We start from the raw sequence: 24,371 nt of genomic DNA, 5'->3' as shown, positions 1-24,371 counted from the left end.
GATGTCCATAATTGTAGTAAAAAATGTTAAGATGGTAGGAACAATCATGTGATCAAATGGCAGGGCTCCAATCACAGGGTTGCATTTGCCCATCTTGATTTTATTTTATTTCTACAGACACTCATGTAAAAAGAAAATACATTCGTTTATAGAATCTCTTCATAATTTGAAATTTGCATCTTGGCAATTTTTTAAAGTATTAAATATAGCAAAATTATCTTTAAATATCTTTCAGCTTAATACTCACCAAGTTAGCTGAATGTGGCTGTGAATGCATTGATCTCATAGATGACATACTAGTCTGGTGCATGTAACCATATCCTTGGGGCTGATTTTGTTGATAGGCCCCAGGAAGCACAGGGGCTGAATGGGAAATAAATAAAACTATATTACCACTTCATACCAAGATAATTGTATGACAATTAGTTCTCCTGATTAGAATATCACAGGAACTGCCTTGTTAGTAGGAACTGAAATAAGTTGCTTAAACTTTTGTGTTATAAATATTTGTCTTAAACAATAAAAACAGATGCTTTAGAAGCAGTATTATCCATGCTTGCATGCATAAACAACCAGGCACAAATCTAGATTCAAAGAACAGTGCAAATGCAGAACAAATTTTCAGGATTATATCCCTATACTCTGATTTTACAGCTGACAAAGGAAATAGCATACAATGGCACATGTTTAAAGTAATATTCAGAAATTACAAAAAAGATCTCATAATTGGAGGCAATCACATGGTGATCCACTTAACAACCACCACAAGTTATGATTGTAATTCTGAGCTCAGTTACATTTATTACTCATTATTCATACACAAGTAGGTTATTTCAGCATTGTTCACTTCCCACTCAGTGGGAACATATTACTCCTCCTCACTTTGGGGCACTAATAAAATTAAAATGTATATGTCATACTTCCAACAAAAAATTTAAAATAAATAACCCAGTTATTGATTAGAAGCCTGAGAGACAAAAAAAATATCTAAAACAAAAAAGAGAATCGCTCAAATGCTTTTTTTAAAGAATGGTTGATGCATAATGGAGACTGTAAGATTACCATAAACAGTGCTTTACTGGGATTAGATTATATATCCCAGCAATAAATTTAACTGCTCTGTCATATAATACATGTTGCTTGTATAAAGCTGTGAACCCACTGCTACTTTTAGTCCCACATCCATAGCCTGTATACTGTCTAATCCATTGCTTCTCAACATTGACAACTCTTCAATTCCCAGAATTCCTCAAGCATCTGGCTGGGGAATTCTGAAGTTGGAAGTGAACAGATCTTAAAGTTGTCAGAGTTGAGAAACACTGGTCTAATTCATTAATTTTAAACAGTGCCAGGTTGCAAATTAGGTAAATTAAGAAAGCCTATGTCATTTTCTTCCTTCCAGATGCCCTGATTTATCTTGAAATGAAAGTAGTGTCTGAGTTTATCTTTTTAAAGCATGGAAAGCAAGAAAGAAAATAACATTTTAAATTATTTATTTCATTAGCATCCCACCAGTCTTCTATTATGGTAATTAAGGAGCTACATATAGATTGTCATCCAGGCACTGGTTTGTATGTACTGCTATGTCATGGTACTTCAGACCCAGAGAAAGAAGTATGATATAAGAAACTAAAATTCTCACACATTATTCAAAAATAAAGATGTAGCTCCCTTAATAAATCCACATTACTGGAAAAGAAAGAAAGAAGCAGCAAAATGGATTGACTCATAGCAGTGAGGGGTGCACCGTTGGAAGATACGAAGCTGCTAATTCTGGAGAAATTCTGTCAATGGGGTCGCTAAGTGTTCATGATAGCATATAAACAATAATTAATATTTTAAATCATGAAACACATTTGCTTGGCAGTGAAATATTTCCTGCAGTGGAAAAGAAATAAAATTTACTTTTTTCTGAAGTTAGAATAATATATATATATAGAAACAAGAATTTCCTTGTTTCCTTCCTATGAGACCAGTGCTCATTTTTTTAATGTAAAGCTAGAAGCAGATTAAAAAATTATTTTGTGTCCTTCTTACTCAATTTTTGGTATCACTGTTTATCACATACCTACACATATCAGTGTGGTAATGTGTATAGAATTGATCTTGTTATATGTACTATATATAAATAAATAAATAAAAATTAAAAAATGGTAGAGCAACTATGAAAGTCTTGGAAAAGATATTTAAATGTCATTATGTACAGTATTTAAACCCATAAAGATCAGAATCATACAAGTTATGGCAGTTGGACTTTGAACAAGCAGATAGGAAAAGTATTGATATTTTTGATGTTTTGCTGTTGGAGAAGATTCCTGCACATATCATGGATAGCCAAGAAAACAAACAAATGGAACAATGAAAAAATCAACCTAGAGTTCTCACACAAAGCACAAATGACCAGGCACATTATGCAAAGACCTGGCTTCCTATAGCAGACTCTAATCCTGAGAAAGGCAGAAGGAAAGAGATGAAAAGGACAACCAGCAGCAAAGTTATAGTAGCAATGGGTCCACCATTGGAAGACCTGAAAAAATAGTTTAGGACAAATTGTCATGGAGAAAATTATGCGGTCACTAAGATTCAACATTGATTTGATGGCATATAATATATATTGCTACAGACTGAAAGGTATTATAGTGTAACCTTTCCTTAATCATTGAGAGGATCTCTTCAGACATAACAGTTTAATGTTTAAATATTTATGTAATACAAAGACAATTTAAAAGCATTTTTGGATCAATTCACTGATTAATACATCTATGACCCCTTCTATTAGGCAGAGAGCTAAAAACTTACTTTTGCCCCACATAATAATTGGTAAATTCTCAAATTATCAGTTTACTTCCAAATGCAATTATGGACTGTAAAGCCCAAAATAATTTGGCACAGCCTGACTCTGCCTGAATCAAGATGAACAATAAGAAAAGTTATAACCCCCCACCCATTCAAATTCACCACTGCTCCACTCTTTGAAATCCAGTTAGTGTCCACTCAGAAGCAAACCTCTGAGCTACTCCCACCTTGTGCAATCAGAGATTCATATTACTTTCAGTTCTCAGACTGACTCTTGCCATCCTTGTTACTAGATTTTGTTTCATACAAGTTTTAATTTGTTTTTATTGAGGATTGATTGATCGATCAATCGATCGATCGATTGATAGATACAGACCGTATCTTTGAGATGAATACTGTTTTACTGTTAACCACACTACCTGCTAGGTAGCCAAAACATGGGATAAAATATTTTAGATAAACACAGTTTTTCTTTCTCCCAATTCAGCTCTTCTCATATAATAATTCAGCTTTTTTGTATTTGTTTGTAGTAAGAGATGCTTCTCAAAAACCTTGCCTTCCATGTGCTTTGTATTTACAGTGTAGATAACTGAGTGCTTTATAAAAAGCAATTCTGAATGGAAATAATGTGTAAGCTTGGACTGTACATTGGAAAAATTGTGGAAATCTATGTTAGGAAATATGGTAAATTAATCTAACATCTGATTTAATACTTTGGAACTGCTGCGATTTGACTATTCTTGCCAACTGCAGTATAAAAGGAAATTTACTAAGCAAGAAAAGTTCTTTTCAGCCTAACACATTTATTTTAACACTTCAGTTTTTTTACAAAGAAAAATACTGTAGGAAAAAACTCACAAACCCAAACATTTAAAAAAAATACATTACACATAAAAAACCACAGCTGTCTGCTACTAATAGGGGCATTAAAGTTATTCCATTCTAAATCTGAAAATGGAGATGGCAAAGCATCGTTTAAATGATCTGGAAATACAATCAAGCAGAACAGAACATTGTAATGAATATTTCATAGACATATTTAAAGATAATGCAAAACCCACTTTAAAGCTCAGACAAACAACAATATGCATACTTATTAGTGTTCCATGTATATTCATTTATGGAAATATAGCTTCATTTTGAACACTGGAGGGCTTGATTCACTGAGCTGGCTTCTCACTTTTCTGTTCATACATATCACTAATCCCAAAAACACATTAACAGAAAAGACAAACTATAAGTACAGAATATGTAAATATATAGTCTCATAAGATCTATCTGAGAATTTTTATTCCACTTTTCAATCTAAGTTTGGGGTAATAATCAGCTGGCAAACAGGTAGCAGCATCTAGGAAAAGAAGCAGGGCCAGATCTAGTTACTACCTGGATGGAAGACCAGAAAAATCTCAGTAAACTCCAAAAGAACATAGCAGAAGAAAGCAAGAACAAGCCACTTTGATGTCAAGACAAGTCAACTTGAAGTTGATTTTACTATTATCAATCTTTTATTTTTATTATCTTGGTTAATGGGTTGAAATGTCTCAGTTGCCTCTTCAGGGCAGAACTGGGAGGACTAGACCTGTAGTTAACAGCATAGACAAGCATACGGGTAATCCTTGAGTTATGACTGGTCGCTTAGTGAAATTACAACCTACCTACTTTGGGGCTATTTACGACCTGGATTCAAAGTTCTGGCAGTCAAGTTCCCCACCACATAATCACATGAACAAATTTCAAGGATTCAGCAATACAAATGCATTTAAGGTCATTTGCACTGTCCCATGGTCATAGGACCATCATAAAGCAGTTGATCAGATAAATGCAACCAGAGTCCAATTTCTAATTTCCTCTCACAGATCGACTCCATTATGGAATGCCTTTCACCCATTCCTGTCCTTTAGCCAGTGAGTCCATCCCAGATTTTCAGCAAAATGCTGTCCATAGCAAACCATTGGTTCACTTAACAACTGTGCGTGTGGTTTATTTAATGACCACAGATTTACTTAATGACTGCCACAAAAAGGTGGCATTCACATGACCATTTTATGAACATCAGGACTTATGACCATGATGCGCAGGGTCTGTTATAGTTATAAACTGAGGACTACCTATCTTAGGAGGAACCATGTGATGTATGTGGGCCAGACTTAAGAGATATAGTGTGATGTATTGGTTAAAATGCCATACATCAAGGAAAACGGCTTTTGATCCTCCCTCAATCAGAGAATTTCATTGGGTGACCATGGGTCAGTCACCTTCTCTACTTTATAGAGTTATTCAGGGAGGAAAAAAGAGGAAGCATTATGGCTAATACCATTACCTCTTGAGGGAAAGACAGGAGATAAATATAATTAAATAATATCTCAGGTTTCAAGGGGAGGAATTTAGAATTTGACATGTCCTATTTTGACTTCAAACAACAGCTTCGTGTCTGAAAAACATGCTTCACTTTTGCAATAGGCTTCTTTCAAAACAGACACTTTACAATACTTCTGTGCTTAAGGCTATACAAAGAATTAAAGAGAGCCTGAGGCAGCAGCTTTGCCTATGGAAGAGTATTCAAAAGTCTGATGGGGGGAGCATTGAGAATAATGGTTCTTCAGTGACACAGAAATGTAAAAATAAAAATCCAAGAGCTCTATCATTCTAAGACAACAACAACAATAATAATAACAACCCACAGTGAGGCACTACCTTGACGTGGTTGTGGGGCTTGTGTACTCTGAGGAAGATGAGAGCTATGCCAGAGGTTCAACCATACTGGACAGGTCTCATCAGAGGAGTCAGACAAAGAGTATCTCTCCCATAAAAAATATGGTGAGACGTACATTTCAGAATGCCATACCGGCTCGGATGTCGCCCGGGTTAACTAGGTCTGTGCTAAATGTTAGAGTTCCTGCATATCTGGTGAAAACTGGGTTACAGGACTCAGGACTGTTGGCTGAGCAACCAGGGCCAGCAGCTGCAGAAATACTGGAAGAAAAGGTGTTTACCCGTTGCAAATACACAGTGATTGAAAACAAAGAAATAATGATCTGTTATTACAGATCAAGTCCAACAAGAAGAGGATATCTAAAATGAATACACCAGTTCTGGAAAGAACAACATTCAGAATCAGAAAAAATAGAACACAGACTGGCAGATCAATGCCGATTTATAATACGAAATAAAGTATTCACAGAAACAGAACTGGATGAACTGCAAAGGTTTACCCAGGACAAGGAAATCAAAGCCTTGCCAGAAGTAATTCAGAATGTAGAGGCAAGCCGGGGGGAGTTGGCAGTGAAAGAATCCAGCAGAGATATACAACTGTTCTCATTTGGAAACCAGGCACCTCTTCCTCAGGAAGAACAAAGCCCTCTAACTAAAGAAATAAAATAATTGAAACAAAGAATAACTGAGCATCTAGAACAGCACAAAAACAACAGAATAAGGCTGTCTGCATTGAAGCTTGTTCCAAAGAAACAGCTAGCACAAGCATTAAAAGATGCAAATACTGCAATATCAAGTATAAGCACCAATTCACTGCAAGAAACAAACCAACTAATGTACAGTACAGCTGCAGTTATAACTGAATACCTGGGATGCAAAATCAACAAACAAGAAAAACAAACAAACAGTGCACCACAAAATGGACGGTTAGACTAAAAATAAGATCAGAAAGTTAAGATCACATGCAAGCAAGCTAGAACAGATGAAAGAAAAGAAGCTAAAGAACAAGAAGACCAAAGAATACTTAATCAAGAAATACTACTTAGAAACAAGGAAGATCAAGGAAGCACTGGAAATAATAAAGCAGCAAATAACAGCTATAGCCAGGAAAATCAGTAGATATGAAGCTCAAGTTGCAAATTATAGGCAGAACCTCCAATTTCAATCCAATCAGAAATGTTTCTACCAATCTATCAATGGAGAAACTGCAATGAATCAGTCAGTACCTGACAAGGAAGAAACAGTGCAGTTCTGGAAGCAGATATGGGATGACCCAAAGAAACACAACAAGGATGCGGCTTGGTTAAAAGAGGTGGATGCAAATAAAACAGAAGTTGAAATGAAAGAACTAGTAATAACAACAAAAATTGTAGAAAAAAGAGCAAGGAAGATCAAAAATTGATCAGCACCAGGTGAAAATGAACTGCACAGGTTTAGATTGAAACATCTAACTGTTATATACCCACTCATTGCCAAGCAGTTCAACAATATACCACAAGGAGGAGAAATTGAAAAGTGGCTAACAACTGGGAAAAACTACCTAATAATGAAAAATCCAGAAAAAGGGGCAACACCAGGCAACTACAGGCCAATTACTTGCTTACCAACAACTTTCAAATTGCTAACAGGTATGGTAGCTGACAAAACGTGATCCACTGGAGAAGGAAATGGCAACCCACTCCAGTATCTTTGCCATGAAAACCCTATGGACAGTACCAAAAGGCAAAATGATATGACGCTGGAAGACGAGCCCCTCAGGTCGGAAGGCGTCCAATATGCTACTGGGGAAGAGCAGAGGGCTAGTACTAATAGCGCCAGAAAGAATGAAGCGACTGGGCCAAAGCCGAAAGGACGCTCAGCTGTGGATGTGTCTGGTGGTGAAAGGAAAGTCCGATGCTGTAAAGATTTTTTCTCCATAGGAACCTGGAATGTAAGATCCATGAATCAAGGAAAGCTGGACGTGGTCAAACAAGAGATGACAAGACTGAACATCGACATCTTAGGTATCAGCGAACTAAAATGGACAGGAATGGGTGAATTTAATTCAGATGACCATCAGGTATACTACTGCGGGCAAGAATCCCTCAGAAGAAATGGAGTAGCCTTCATAGTCAATAAAAGAGTAGGAAAAGCAATACTGGGATACAATCCTCAAAATGACAGAATGATCTCAGTTCAAATCCAAGGCAAACCATTCAATATCACAGTAGTCCAAATCTATGCCCCAACCACCAGTGCTGAAGAGGATGAAATTGACCGGTTCTATGAAGCCCTACAGCACCTTATAGAACTAACACCAAAAAATGATGTCCTTATCATCATGGGGGATTGGAATGCTAAAGTAGGAAGCCAAAAGATAACTGGAATAACAGGCAACTTTGGCCTTGGAGCACAAAATGAAGCAGGGCACAGGCTGATAGAATTTTGTCAAGAGAATACGATGGTCATAGCAAACACTCTTTTCCAACAACCCAAGAGACGGCTCTACACATGGACATCACCAGACGGTCAACACAGAAGTCAGATTGACTATATGCTCTGCAGCCAAAGATGGAGAAGCTCTATACAGTCAGTAAAAACAAGACCAGGAGCTGACTGTGGCTCAGACCATGAGCTTCTCCTTGCAAAGTTTAGGCTTAAAATGAAGAAAGTAGGGAAAAGCACTAGGCCACTCAGGTATAAATTAAATCATATCCCTGTTGAATATACAGTAGAGGTGACAAATAGATTTAAGGAATTAGATCTGATAGACAGAGTGCCTGAAGAACTATGGACAGAGGTTCGCGACATTGTACAACAGGTAGCAACCAAAACCATCCCAAAGAAAAAGAAATGCAAGAAAGCAAAATAGCTGTCTGAGGAAGCTTTGCAAATAGCTGAGGAAAGGAGGGAAGCGAAAGGCAAGGGAGAAAAACATAGATATGCCCAATTGAATGCAGAATTCCAGAGAATAGCTAGAAGAGATAATAATGCCTTCTTAAATGAACAGTGCAAAGAAATAGAAGAAAACAATAGAATAGGGAGGACCAGAGATCTTTTCAAGAAAATTGGAGAGATGAAGGGAACGTTTAATGCAAAAATGGGCATGATAAAGGACCAAAATGGCAGGGACCTAACAGAGGCAGAAGAGATTAAGAAGAGGTGGCAAAATTACACAGAAGAACTATACAAGAATGAGCTTAACGTCCCTGATAATCACAATGAGGTGGTCACTGACCTCGAGCCACACATCCTAGAATGTGAAGTGAAGTGGGCTTTAGAAAAGCTGAACAACAACAAAGCTAGTGGAGGTGACAGTATTCCAGCTGAGCTATTCAAAATCTTAAAAGACAGTGCAGTAAAAGTGCTACACTCAATTTGCCAGCAAATTTGGAAAACTCAACAGTGGCCACAGGATTGGAAAAGATCAGTTTACATTCCAATTCCAAAGAAAGGCAGTGCCAAAGAATGTTCAAACTATCACACCATTGCACTCATTTCTCATGCTAGTAAAGTCATGCTTAAAATCCTACAAGCTAGACTTCAGCAGTATGTGGATCGAGAACTACCAGAAGTACAGGCAGGATTTTGAAGAGGCAGAGGAACTAGAGATCAAATTGCCAACATACGCTGGATCATGGAGAAAGCTAGGGAGTTCCAGAAAAACATCTATTTCTGCTTCATTGACTATGCTAAAGCCTTTGATTGTGTGGATCATAACAAACTGTGGCAAGTTCTTAAAGAGATGGGAGTACCAGACCATCTTATTTGTCTCTTGAGAAACCTATATGCGGGTCAAGAAGCAACAGTGAGAACTGGACATGGAACCACTGATTGGTTCAAAATTGGGAAAGGAGTCTGGCAAGGCTGTGTACTGTCACCCTGCCTATTTAACTTATATGCAGAGCACATCATGAGAAAGGCAGGGCTAGATGAATCAAAAGTTGGAATTAAGATTGCCAGAAGAAATATCAACAACCTAAGATACGCCGATGATACCACTCTAATGGCAGAAAGTGAAGAAGAACTAAAGAGCCTCTTGTTGCGGGTGAAGAAGGAGAGTGCAAAAGTTGGGTTGAAACTTAACATTAAGAAAACCAAGATCATGGCATCTGGCCCTCTCAATTCCTGGCAAATAGATGGGGAAGAAATGGAGGTAGTGACAGATTTTATTTTCCTGGGCTCCAAGATCACTGCAGATGGGGACTGTAGCCAAGAAATTAAAAGACGCTTGCTCCTGGGGAGGAAAGCCATGGCAAATCTAGACAGCACACTAAAAAGCAGAGACATCACCCTGTCAACAAAAGTGCGTATAGTCAAGGCTATGGTCTTCCCAGTTGCAATGTATGGCAGTGAAAGTTGGACCATAAGAAAGGCTGAGCGCCAAAGAATTGAGGCCTTTGAACTATGGTGCTGGAGAAGACTCCTGCGAGTCCCTTGGACTGCAAGGTGATCAAACTGGTCAGTCCTAGAGGAGATCAACCCTGACTGCTCTTTAGAAGGCTAGATCCCAAAGTTGAAACTCAAATACTTTGGCCACCTAATGAGAAGGAAGGACTCACTGGAGACGAGCCTCATGCTGGGAAAGATCGAGGGCAATAGAAGAAGGGGACGACAGAGAATGAGGTGGCTGGATGGAGTAACTGAAGCAGTAGGTGTGAGCTTAAATGGACTCCAGAAGATGGTAGAGGACAGGAAAGCCTGGAGGAATGTTGTCCATGGGGTTGCGATGGGTCGAACATGACTTCGCAACTAACAACAACAACCACCACTAGGACTCCGAGATCCCTCTCACAGTTACTACTATTGAGCAAGGTACCACCTATAGCTGTGCATTTGGTTTTTCCTTCACTTTGTGAAGATCTAGGAGTCTTCATTTTCTTGGCCTCCTGGGCTCCATACTCGGCAAAAGCCTTTCCTCAAGGCCTTTGCCACTGTAAATGTAGGCTAGAGGGATGCACACACCCCTCCCAGTCTTTGGCAAAGCCTTTTTGCAAAGATGACCGGAACCTATAGAGACGCAATCTCTCATAATGACAGGCCTTAGTAAGTCTTTTCTCAAAGCAAAACCATGACAGAGAGGCTGGAGAGCTCCCTTGATCATTGAGATCTATGTAAGGTAAGTGACCTAGTCGAGCAGGATAGGGAAGATGGGAAAATATAAGATATCTCAGTGGATCAGGAGATGCCTTGGATGATCAGAAGAATTAGCGACCATGGCCTTCCCTTCCCTGAGATACCTTGTGCACTTAACGATCTACACATTCAATTAGTGAATGTGTGGGCGAAAGCAGAGAGTGATCTCGTTCAAGTTACGTGATTCACTCCTTCGAATCCTCAGGTTACAAGTGCAATTGGCAGGCTCCATTTCATTTGAAACTCGAGGACTACCTGTATTTTAATCTCAAATTGTTCTGATCTTGAAGTACCCCTATCCTGGAGATCTGAATAAAGTAGCACCTTGGAATAGTTACTTCAGTTGTTTCTGACTGTTTCAAGTACAGCATTTTTGTTTGGGTTTTAGTGGTCTGTTGGCTTTTTTTTGTTTTTGTTTTACTTTCCCCAGCCTAGCCAGTATAGGAACTCACTGCTGCTAGTTTAGAGTAGATAGGATGATATGGGAAAGGAGAGATGAGAAGAAATCAGCAATAAAATACAAAGACTGCTTCCAGATTAGCCACTTAGTTATTACTTTTTACAAAATTCGTTACTAAGAGTTCTTGTGTATGTTGCATGTAGGTTGGGCTGTGTGCCCAACTTACAAATAAAGGAAGGGTGTGTTTGCATGCAATATTATGCTTTCTATAGAAACATTGATAAAATAGTTAAATGTACAGGCTACTTGGTTATTTTGTAGCTTTGTTGAATTTTGCTCTGTGCATGCCTTCTCAGCATGCACTTGTAACCTGTTGATGCAGAGGAGCACATTTAAAAAGCAAAATCTCTATCACTTTGGGCTGATTTTGCTGAGCTTTAATTTCTCTAGATATTATTTATTTATTTATTATTTATAAAATTTATTGGCTGCCCAGCTTACTATAGGGTAACTCTGTGATCACTCTCTGTGGCCTTCCAATCAACTTCTGACAATTCACTTAACAATTATGTGATTCTCTTAACAAGTACAATGATTTCCTTAACAACCATGGCAAAAAAGGTCATCAAATCAGGAATGATTCACTTAAAAACCATTTTGCTTAACAATGGAAATTCTGGTCTTAATGGCTGTCATAAGTCAAGAGCTTCCTGCATATGTAGAAATTTGATAACGTTTTATCTCAAAGTTACATACAAACATAGAATATTGTAGTACATGCAGAAGGTAATTTACTTGGGTTCTTATCTGTTTCCTTTCTAGATTCTATGGCTACAAAGGTTTCTTGAAAGTATGCAGAAATATTTAAGTAAATGTGTTCAAGTAAGTGTGTTTGTATCGTAAATTAACTTGGTAAACTTGGTAATGGTAAAAATGTCACATGGCAAACTCCATTATTCTGTAAACAATTTCAAATTCAATTGATAATTCTGCTGATTGACATAGGTAGTTAAATAATATAAAGTAGAGAATCCAAATCAGTGGTGAACAATTTATAACTATACTTGAAAGCCATAAAGGTTTAAGAAGTATGTGTAAATACAGTACATAGATATCATCCTTAATGACCAAGGTCTAAGATTAACAAAAAAGGCTTCATCTAATGCAGTTGTTGGTTCATTGGGTAAGTGAAGGTTGCTGAGTTAATTCTTAAGATGTGCAAAGAATGAGCACACAGTGACAGTTAATGGTGGATACTTCTGTATACCTCCTCCTTCATTAGATAGCCTTGTTGCCTCACTGGAGTAAGAAAATATAGAATCATCTGATTTATCATCTCCAACGCCAGAAGTACTGGTAGAATGCAAATGGTATTGGCCACGTCTTGCTTTTTCTATAAGGAAAACACGATACTGCAATAAATAGTATTGCAAATTTCTAAATAAAATTAAAGGGGACTTTTTATTTTAAAAATACTAAAATATAAATAAACATAATCAAGCATCATTTTGTATAAAGCAACCATATTTTCTCCCTCTGTCTGTCTGTCTGTCTGTCTCACACACACACACACACACACACACACACACAAACACACAGACACACTAATGCATTAAGTAGAAAAGCGGGTATTATGGCCTTGTGCAGTTGATTATAAGGGACAGCAGTCACCAGGAAGAGCAATTTTTTTTAAAAAAGAAAGAAAAAATCCTCTAAGTTAAAGCCATCCAACCACATGCTATCCTAGTTCATTTAAATCAAGTAAGGTTGGAGCTGTACAAATGGGAGCGCTGTTCCTTTTGTTCGCCTGTGGAATTATCTTTTGTGGCCTTATTAATAATTTTACAGTATTTAATATGCCATATTCACTTACTTTTACACTATAAACAACTGCTGGTAAAAAATAAGTATTGATTTCAAACTTACAGAAAGTTGGGTTTAACTCTGCGGCAACAAGAGGTTTATTAGCTTCCATTCACTTAGGAACAAAACACACAGATACTTAAACATTAAAGTGAAACTTTGTCACTTAGTGCTATTAGTCAAAAAATACTACAGCTCTTCTTTTTCTCTCAGATGGCTTTTCTCTGGCCATAAAAAAGATGAAAGTAGCAATGGGAAACGTGAAAATAGAAAACATATAGTAAACAGAAAACATCCATGTGAATCCCAATAAACCTTTGTGAATCAAGCAGAGTGATCTGGAATCATACATTCTGTAGTTTCATATTGCTACAGAAGCTGGGCAGCTGATTAAAATCCCCAAAAGCCATTTTTGTACAATCTGGCGCCTACCTAATGAGTTGCTCTATATCTGACATCATCTCCAATCAGTCTCACTAAGTGAATTTAAGTGAAATAGTTATCACTAAGTGAAATTTCATTTACAATAACCATATACGTATTCATGCAGCACTAGTAAACAAAATAATAGTATGCTGTTATTTTCACACAAGTGCAATTTACTAGGTCCATTTTACTTCCAGGACCATAACAAACCAATGCAGAAAACCATAATCAAACAATACCCAAAAGCACATGTAGACTCTTAGACTGAATATTATCTTCCAAAGGATCAAGGTCGAAGATGGAGCCAGGATCTGTGCGCCAAACTTTGAGATCTTTCCCCCAAAAAGAAACGACAGGACAGTAGGTGAAAAAAATCAAGGAGAAAATTCAGCTGCTCTATTATTAGCAAGACAGAGGCTATCCTGCTGCAACTGAAACATATACTTTCTAATTACTAAAAGACATTATTATAGCAGCCAACACAGTCTGAATTTGTGAAGTTATTTTCAAATAGAGCTGGGAAACAATCTATGGTATCAAATTTCCTGTTTATATTGATTTTATCTACTTCTTTGTACGAAACACTGGTTTATTTACATTACTCTACCCATAGGAGTAGATTCATATTTTTGTTTGTAGTCAAAATAGTAGCAAGTTTTCTAGAACAGTCTAGAAGCTGTTTCATAAGCAACCATCTTTTTAAAATAATATTCAGAACTTTAGCCATGTTGGTATAATTCTGTAACATTAAAAACATAAAAGTGTATCTAAACTTACAATCTATATATATATCCTGTCCTATATCTAAAAAAAATTATGCTGTATGCAAATGATAACCAAATATATGTAAAGTGTACAAATTTCCACCTCTATTGTTTTTGGGAATTAATTCATATTGTCTGGAAAAAAAATATTATGAAACTTCCAAATTCTTATAAAAAACTTTGTTTATGTTCTGCAATTCATATTCAGAAACTACAATGTAAAACAATGCTTGGCCATAAGTACGTCCAGGTCTTCATTTTCTTACTTTGTCAATGGTACTCAGTGAAGCATTATTCTAATGAGTGGTATGATAATATGAAGCCATCTCTGTTGACTGCCAAGTAGCATTAATAACTTGCAAGCCCCAAAACTACCTTTTTCCTAAATGCCAATTGACAAGGGTATCTGAGAATAGTGTTGTCTCCATGATGGTACCCCAGTCATAAAAGACATGTTGCAAACCACTATTTCACATTTTATCTATAACATGGATCAGCACAGGGCCAAACAAGCCCCATCTGTTGGATGCAGGTAGCACACGAAACCATGCCCCTCTGGTCCGCAGAAAAATCTTTCTCCACAGAACCGGTCCCTGGTGCCCAAAAGGTTGGGAGCCTCTAATCTATAAGAAGTGTTTTATTGCAATTTATCAATTTAATTTGCTGTTTTATAAGAGTTTGTTACAAATGATTTTAAATGTTTCACAAAACACTATGTCACACTGATTTTCACTGGCAAACGAGACAAGGCCCCAAAAATAAAACCTGTAAGATGCTTACAGTAAGGGAAAAAAATATTTGATCCCCTGCTGATTTTGTACATTTGCCTACTGACAATGAAATGATCGGTCTATAATTTTAATGGTAGATTTTAACAGTGAGAGACAGAATAACAACAACAAAAATCCAGAAAAACGCATTTCAAAAAAGTTATAAATTGATTTGCCTTTTAGAAAGTGAAATAGGTATTTGACCACTTTGCAAAACATGTCTTAGTACTTGTTGGCAAAATCCTTATTGGCAATCACATAGGTCAGACGTTTCTTGTAGTTGGCCACCAGGTTTGCATACATCTCAGGTTGTTCCACTCCTCTTTGCAGATCCTCTCCAAGACATTAAGGTTTCAAGGATGACATTTGGCAGCTTGAACCTTCAGCTCCCTCCACAGATTTTCTATGGGATTAAGGTCTGGAGACTGGCTAGGCCACTCCAGGACCTTAATGTGCTTCTTCCTGAGCCACTCCTTTGTTGCCTTGGCCATGTGTTTTGGGTTACTGTCATCCTGGAATACCCATCCATGACCCATTTTCAATGCCCTGGCTGAGGGAAGGAGGTTCTCACCCAAGATCTGACGGTACATGGCCTGTCCATTGTCCCTTTGATGCGGTAAAATTGTCCTGTCCCCCTAGCAGAAAACATCCCCAAAGCATAATGTTTCCACCTCCATGTTTGATGGTGGTGATGGTGTTCTTGGGGTCATAGGCAGCATTCCTCCTCCTCCAAACAGGGGAGTTGAATTGATGCCAAAGAGCTTGACTTTGCTTTCATCTGACCACAACATTTTCACCCAGTTCTCTTCTGAGTCATTCAGATGTTCATTGGCAAACTTCAGATGGGCCTGTACATGTGCTTTCTTGAGTAGGGGGACCTTGCGGGCACTGCAGGATTTCAGTCCTTCACGGTGTAGTGTGTTACCAATTGTTCTCTTGGTGACTATGGTCCCAGCTTCCTTGAGATCATTCACAAATCCTCCCATGTAGTTCTGGCCTGAATCCTCACCGTTCTCATGATCATTGAAACTCCGCAAAGTGAGATCTTGCATTGAGCCCCAGACCAAGAGAGATGGACAGTTATTTTGTGTTTCTTCCATTTGCAAATAATCACACCAACTGTTGTCACCTTCTCACCAAGCTGCTTGATGATGGTCTTGTAGCCTATTGCAGCCTTGTGTAGATCTACAATCTTGTCACTGACATCCTTGGATAGCTCTTTGGTCTTGGCCATAGTGGACAGTTTGGAATCTGATTGATTGCTTCTATGTACAGGTGTCTTTTATACAGGTAACAAACTGAGATTAGGAGCACTCCATTCATTCATTCATTCATTCATTCATTCATTCATTCATTCATTCATTCATTTAATTATTAATTATTGGGACTTATATGCCGCCCTATCTCCCGAAGGACTCAGGGCGGCTAACAACAATAAAACACAATAATACAAATGTTTAAAAAGATTAAACTAACAAGCCCCAGTGATAAAATATTAAAAACATTTTCTTTTAAAAAACCCGTATCATCAGTCCAGGTCAGCCTGATGGAAAAGAAATGTTTTGAGGTCGCAACGAAAGGACCGGAGATCCAGGGCCATCCGGAGCTCAAGGGGAAGCTGATTCCACAGGGAAGACCCTCCCCCTGGGGGTCACCAGCCAACATTGTCTAGCCGATGGCACCTTGAGGAGGCCCTCCCTGTGTCAGCGCACCGGGCGATGGGAAGTCGTTCCTGGCAGCAGACGGTCCTGCAAATTTCCCAGGCCTAAGCCATGTAGGGCTTTATAGGTAAGAACCAGCACCTTAAATCTCACCCAGAGGGCAACCGGTAACCAATGCAGCTCACGCAGGAGGGGTGTAATATGGGAGTATCGGGATACTCCCATCAAAACCTGCACGGCCGCATTCTGCACCAGCTGGAGCCTCCGGGTGGTCTTCAAGGGCAGCCCTATGTAGAGAGCATTGCAGTAATCTATACGGGAGGTAACGAGCGCATGAGTGACTGTACATAGAGCATCTCGGTCCAGATAGGGGCACAACTGGCACACCAGGCGAACCTGGGCAAAAGCCCCCCTGTCCACAACTCCTATATGATCTTCAAAACTGAGTCGTGTATCCAGGAGGACGCCTAAGTTGCGCGCCCTATCAACGGGAGGTAACACCTCTCCTCCCATAACCAAAGATGGAACCTCTTGGACTAAATGAGATGCCGGTACGTAGAGCCACTCAGTCTTGGCCAGGTTGAGCTGGAGCCTGTTCCTCCCCATCCAGATTCATACCGCTTCCAGGCAGCGGGACATCACGTCGAGGGCATCACTGGGTTGGTTTGGGGTGGAGATGAAAACCTGGGTATCATCAGCATATTGATGATACCTCACCCCAAAACCACGGATGATCTCAGCCAGTGGCTTCATATAGATGTTGAACAGGAGGGGAGAGAGGACCGACCCCTGGGGCACTTTAAGAGAGTGCTCCTAATCTCAGCTTGTTACCTGTATAAAAGACACCTGGGAGCCAGAAATCTTGCTGATTGATTAGGGATCAAATTCTTATTTCACTCATTAAAATGTAAATCAAATTATAACTTTTTTGAAATGCGTTTTTGTTGTTATTCCATCTCTCATTGTTAAAATAAGCCTACTATTAAAATTATAGACTGATCATTTCTTTGTCAGTACAAAATCAGCAGGGATCAAATAATTTTCCCCCCACCATACATGTGTGTATGAAAAATTCATACAGTAAAAGCATAGATATTGAATATGACAATATACATATATTGAAAAAAGTTTGCATCTAATTCACTAGTCTCTAAAGCAGTTTTTCTTAATCCAGTATCCTATAGAAAGATCTGACTATTATCTTTAGCCATTCACTACTTGCCAATTCAGTGTTAGCTAAACAGAATCTGACACTGTTCAAATATTCTGAGGAGAGTTTTAAACTAGTGACATGCAAAAGAATGAATACATTTTATTTTCATCTTAGTATACAGATGAACTATTATACTTACCAAGTAAAATAATATTTTATAACAATAAAACACTTGTCTTACATGACATTGAAATGGTAGAACTTAATTCCTTTTGTACTGATCTATAAAAAATGTCAAATAGCAATTTGTTCTGTGATTACTTTTATTATTAAAATAGTTAAAAGTGTTAATATTGGGCTTTCATATTAACAATTTAAATACTTGTATTGTCTTTAAAAAAATAAGCTATTGTCAAGTAATTTAATGATAGGTTAAAATTTCTTTCATTATTGGGTTAATTAATATTCTCATTACTTTAGAGGGCATTGCAATTAACATTTTTGCTGGGAAACAATTATTGTCTGATAATCCAAAATGACCTAGCATTCTAATATGATAAAGAAATTTGATATGACACAAAAGTACACAACTTCAAATGTCATTAGAGTTTCAGTTATACTAATAATTATCTGATGTCAGGCTCAAAAAATCAAAACAGACATAAAGATTCTTCTAAGTAATTTCCTTTATTGTTCCTCACCCATAGATAGAAACCTTTGCAAACTAAAGCAAATTACTTACACCATTAAACATAGACTCATAGAACTCCTAAGTAGGAGCTGTTCTGGCAATTTTCCTCCCACTCAAACTACCTAAACTTCACTATCTTTTGCATAGATAGATAGATAGATAGATAGATAGATAGATAGATAGATAGATCGATCAGATATGGTATGTACATGTATATGTATATGTGAATAATCAGGGATGGCCACACAAGTGTTTCTGATTCAGTAAATTTAGAGAATTGACTTACCTACAATTATTCCAGGTCTCCTGTCCATTTCAACTATATGTGGGTGAACGCCTTTGTATGCAGCATCACTAACCACTTGGGTATTCCTTCTCACCCGTTCAGTTACAGGGTCATCCACTACTGGAGTGAATCCTCTGCCTTTTGTCTTCTCAAAATCTTCATGATATTTGACCTGGAGAAAAATATGTATATTTTTCTGAGATTCAAGTATTAAGAACAGTAAAAAATTATTGGGCATTGCCATTGGCTTGTATTCAACAATATACAGAATTACTATCGTGCAGAAGGATGTTCTTCATGTTTTTCCTCCCTGAATTCTCTTCAAATTGGCTCCAGCAGGTCACTAATGGAGACCACAGAGAGTACAAAAGTAAGGGATAACTGATTCACCTGGCAGATATTATTCCATCAGCAAATGATAATATCACATTTTGTGCGCATATTACATAAGTGCTTAATCATCAACATGCAATTTTTCATTGCCAGTATATGCCTTTATGTCTATAGCATACGTCAGTTTCCGTGATGAACTTTAAGAATATTTTAAGTAATTGCATCATTAGTCACAACCAATTACATTCTTATGCAAGTGTTGATATTAAACTGGCTTAATTTCAAATAGTGCTTCATATTAATCCACAAATTACTAAAGCTAATCCAGATATTGCAGTCTGTATACAGGTAGCTTTTGATATCTGCAATTATGCATATCTATGACTGAACCATTGAGATCAGTTTTTGATAACCATGTAAAAAGTTTCAGCTTATTGCAATTTGGACCTTATTTTTTATTACTTTGCAGATGGAAAAACATGACAAAAGAGTTTTTGTGCATGCATAAAGAATATTTATAAGAGTTAGATGATCTATTCAGTATTCCTGTTTGCTCGTCCTGAATCCTACGGTACTTAGGCAGTATAGTCACAAGTATTCATATGGCTTCTTTGCACCAGCAAAATCTGTCTCCCTCACAATATTATACGACGCTAACACAGACCAGTCGCGGTGTGAAAGTTTACAACAGTAGTGAACCAACAAGATTTGCCACAACCAAATGAGGAGAAAGAGGAGCACATGTACAGTAGGTGCATTGTCATAGAATAATAGGGGAGGAAAAGTGATAAAGCTTGTGAAAGGAAAAGAGAATGAACATAGTCTCCCAAACCCAATCCCCAATTCCTGTGGAGTGAAGGCCTTATTTCTTATGACTTTGTATTTACTGGTTTTATATACTGAAATAGAACCCACAGATAAGGAGACCCACCTCTACTTTTTTAACCCTTCTCAAAGATCATAATGTATCTTGCACAATCCATATACATAACTTTGCAAAATAATCTCAACAACCACATTCAGAACTCACTTGCACACATGAACCACTAACATGCACAGGCACAAGGCAGTGTGTGTCATCCTCTCCTATTAAGTTTTGGAATGTGGAAAGAAAAGCATCATATGACATGTGTTTAAAAAGCCACTCAGTGAATTATTAGATAAATTGTTTAATTAGTATTGTAGGGGGGAAATTACATTGTTAGCAACTCCATTCCATCAACCATGGTGTAAGAAGAAATCAATTCTCACTTCAGTTGTGTGTGCAAAGTCTTGTCTGTTAATTCAGTGTACAACACAATATTGCTCCTTAGAACATACTGCTTATGTGAAGAATCTACCCTACCATTGAGATGATGTTTTGTGTTTCTTTGACATGCCTTAACTCGGGTGTGTCTAGAATCACGCTAGGTCTACCTTTCATTTGCTGCTGATCTCTGCTGTACTTGACCTGTAAAATACATCATCATCATTACATAGAAATATTTTGACCACAGTTAACCTTTGAAACTACTAACAATATTATTATCAGCAGCAGTACTGCAATAATATGTCATTCAAAACATGAATATCAGTGACCCAATAACTTACCGTTTATAATATTTGAATGGCTAATGGATGTTACAAAGAAAGATTATTTAAACTTCAAAGAACTAATGGTAGTATTACACAAAAATGATATAAAAAATGCACACATTTTCACCTAATTAATGACAGTCATTAGGCCATATGGATGAGCATACCTTTCTGTAGTCATTTTAAAATTTCAAAAAGGAAGATCCATTCTTGATCAAAAACATAAATTTATTAATGCAAAACAATTAAAAGAAAAAAAGAGACAAAGGACTTGCCGAGCTGATATTTTCTTGATTCTTCTTGACTCTTTCCATTTCAGGAGTGACACTCACTGAAGTACCTTTACCAAGCTGCTCTTTATAGCAAACCTGACAATTAATAATTAAAACACATATAACCTGTGATTGAACCATATTACGGTAAGTAGTGCATTGCATTAAACAACATTTGATAGTTAAATTCCCTTTTACCAGTTTGTTTCAAGATTATTAATACTGCATATTAGAGGCTAAAAAGATTGCTTTCTCTCTGGTTCACTCTTTGGGAGGGAATAAAAATATGAATATACATAAATATTGCTAACATAAATTTAATTTACTTAAAGGTGAAAGCATTGTAATGAAACTTCAAGTAACTCCAGCTCAGTGGGGATTTACACTATTCAAAGTAAAAGTTCCTAGAAGAAAAATATATACAAAAATAATTTCTTTCTAAAGTATTTAGAACATGGTGAATGCATAATGATTGAATGGATAATTTCATCATTCATGACAAAGGCTAACAGGTAAAAATCAGAACATTATTATTAGAAGTTGCAAAATGATCAAAAGATGTTTGAAATCAGGAGAAAGATAATAAAAGCAGTTAAAAGAAAGTAGTGCTGCTCATACTTATAAAGATTTTAGAAAATTTAGAAAAGTAGTTTCAGAATAACAGTACTGAGAAGAAAGATTTCTCTGCAAGATTACAGGATTTCAAATATGGTTATACCAAAATACTTGTATTTGGGATATATGTTTCTATTACACTATTTTATTTCACAGCATATAACAATAATAACATCACTACTACAATTTTTACTATTTATATAAAGCACAATATATAAGACCAGTTAAACTTACTGTGCTAATATTTTTCTGATTTTTTTTCACATGTTCAGTCACAGGGGTCTCTGCTACTGTTATGCCAGCACCTAGCCTTTTCTTGTATAGTACCTTCATTAAACAAACAAAATAAAATAAATACAACATTTCTAAGAAACTTTTGGATAAGTGGGGAAGGAACTATTCTATTATTTGAAAATGTGGAGATATTTTAGTTTTCCATGAGATAACTACACCAGCAGAGAAACTCTTCATTTTTTCAACTCTTATCCACTGGAATTCATAGTAGATAAAATCTTGCATTAAAAGAGCATTCCTTTAGGGTACAGCACTAATTAAAATGCTTACTTAATAGGGTATGTGTGAGTCCAATACAACTCATTTCAAAACAGAGCCAGGAAAGCTGAAGATTGAAACTCAATCTTTTTCCCGCCAGGCGTATGCTGCCTCTCCCCTAGTGACTTTCAGCTCCGACAGAGAAGCAGGATCCCACCTTCGTCGCCAGTGTTGTGTACTGGGTTCGTTGTGCAGGAATGAAGACTAGGAAAGTGAGTTCAGCAAAGATCATGGTTTACTGTTTGCAGGATCTGAACTGGAGAACTGGGCTGCAGATGCAGTAATTTATACCCCTGGCCCCTAGGCAGCAGCCAATAGGTTTGAAGCAACCCATTGCCGCCTAGGGGCAGCCAATAGCAGCGCTGGAGACGGGTTGTCTGAGTTGCTGGGAGCCGTTAGCAAGTTCCCAGCTTAAACAGCCTTCCAGCAGTTACCACATGGTATTAACAAGCCCAATACATTACATATCCATCATTGTATAATCTCTCTGATGAGTGATACCATCATGGTGAACATAAGGACACCTAATGTGATAGTGTGGAGTATATGGTAGAAGGCACAGAGAGGAAAAAATGCATATGGGGCTCCTAATCAGCAACCATGTAGTAATTATATCCTATTGGATAAAATGTTTCACCTTTTAGGTTATAGAAAATACCAGTGGGAGCAGTGGCGTAGCGTGGGTTGTCAGCACCCGGGGCAAGGCAAGTAATTTGCGCCCCCTCGCTCTCGCACCGCACGCCTGGCACCCCCCTGGCGTAAGAAGAATCGAGCCTCCCGCGATCTCCCGTCCCCCCCACCCCCCTGAAATTCTCGCCCGCTTTCACAGACTTGTTCTTTTACACCGGCTGCAAGTACCAGGAGCCAAAGGCAGCCTCTCCGAAAGCCTCACACCCAAAGACGCAGGCACGCCCACACCGAGGAATGCTGCCGCTGGCGAGGCTCGCAGACACTGCCGCTGCCGTTCTCTCGTTCGCGGGAGCGCGCGGCGGCGTGCGCATACAGAGGCATATATAGACCCAGAGAGCCGCCGAGCCTTCCCCCACCCGGAGAGAGAAGCGTTTCTGTGTCGGCGCAGGCACAGATACCCCTCGCTCGCGAGCAGCCTTGCCCTAGCCCGCCGGTCGCGCCCCCCCAGATGTTGCGCCCGGTGCGGCCGGCCCCCCCTGCACCCCCCACGCTACGCCACTGAGTGGGAGGAATACTAAATAATTTATTAAATAAATAATTGAAAATCTCATAAAACTCTTATGAATCATTTCAGTCTAGTGGTTTTTACAGTCCTCATTTGATTCATGAAACTGTAACTAACTCCATTCACTCAGTGGTACTATAAACTTTTGAGTTTATAGTAGCTTATAATACTTAAGCTACTTGGCAAATTTGGATACAGAACCTTACATCAAAACAACAGAATTACAGAGTTGGAAGGGAGCTTAGAGGTCTTATAATCCATCCTCCTGCTTAGGTAGGAAACCCTATACCATTTCAGACAAATGGTTGTCCAATCTCTTTAAAAACTTCTAGTGTTGGAGCATCCACAATTTCTGGAGGCAAGTTGTTCCACTGATTAATTGTTCTAACTGTCAAGAAATTTCTCCTTAGTTCTTGGTTGCTTCTCTGCTTGATTTATTTCCATCCATTGCTTCTTGTCCTGCCTTCAAGTGCTTTGGAAAATAAATTGACTCCCTTTTCTTTGTCGCAACCCCTTAGATATTGAAACACTACTATCATGTCACCCATAGTCCTTCTTTTCATTAAACTAATCATACCCAATTCCAGCAACCATTATTTATGTGTTTTAGCCTCCAGTCCCTAATCATCTTTGTTGCTCTACTCTGCACTCTTTCTAGAGTCCAACATCTTTTTTACACTGTAGCAATCAAAACTAGATGCAGTATTCCAGGTGTGGTCTTACCAAGGCAAGGGGTTACTAACACTTCATGTGAACTCTGTTAATGTAGCCTGGAACTGTGTTGGTTTTTTTGGCAGTGACAGTTCATTGCTGGCTGATATTAACTAGGTCCTTCTAACAGTTACTCCTATTAAGCCAAGTACCACCTACACTATACCTGTGCATTTGTTTTGTCTTGCCTAAATGTACTTTTTTCACCTCACCACTGAATTTCATTTTGTTAGATAGCGCCAATGTTCAAGTCTGAAGATCCTTCTGTATCTTAAGCCTATCTTCTAGAGCAGAGGTCTCCAAACTTTCCGAGCTCATAGCCTGGAGGGAAGGAGAGCAGGTTCCAAATTGGTGTGCATGCACGGATGCATGAAAATGGCACCATGTGCACTCATGTGGCACTAGCTGCCCCATTTGCACATATGCAAATGGGCTGTGCACACCCATCCAGCGCTAGCAGCCCCGTTTGCACCCACATGCA

General features: G+C 38.1%; 2 protein-coding genes across 5 annotated transcripts in view; both read right to left on the bottom strand.

The window, feature by feature from the left end:
• Positions 1–24,371, bottom strand: part of LOC308678210 (LIM zinc-binding domain-containing Nebulette) — a 203,538-nt gene that overhangs the window by 9,429 nt on the left and 169,738 nt on the right. For all 4 annotated transcript variants that reach the window (XM_081345217.1, XM_081345216.1, XM_081345218.1 and 1 more), the window contains exons 5-6: positions 18,638–18,809; positions 248–363 (exon numbers count right to left, since the gene is read on the bottom strand). In XM_081345217.1, coding sequence (XP_081201343.1) covers positions 248–363; positions 18,638–18,809 — 288 coding nt within the window. The remainder of the gene's footprint in view (positions 1–247; positions 364–18,637; positions 18,810–24,371) is intronic.
• The window catches only part of LOC308677804 (uncharacterized protein), a gene marked incomplete at its 5' end in the record, with an annotated part of 58,354 nt that continues 54,549 nt past the window's right edge, over positions 20,567–24,371 (bottom strand). Inside the window, 2 exons of the mRNA XM_081344499.1 lie at positions 20,567–20,913; positions 21,667–21,759. Of these exons, the coding sequence (XP_081200625.1) occupies positions 20,791–20,913; positions 21,667–21,759 (216 nt within the window). The 3' untranslated portion in view covers positions 20,567–20,790. The remainder of the gene's footprint in view (positions 20,914–21,666; positions 21,760–24,371) is intronic.

This window comes from Vipera berus (genome assembly GCF_964194415.1).
Source record: "Vipera berus genome assembly, chromosome: Z".
NCBI lineage: Eukaryota > Metazoa > Chordata > Lepidosauria > Squamata > Viperidae > Vipera > Vipera berus.
Note: the sequence above shows the minus strand (reverse complement) of the source record. Positions and strands in the feature narration are given on the sequence as shown.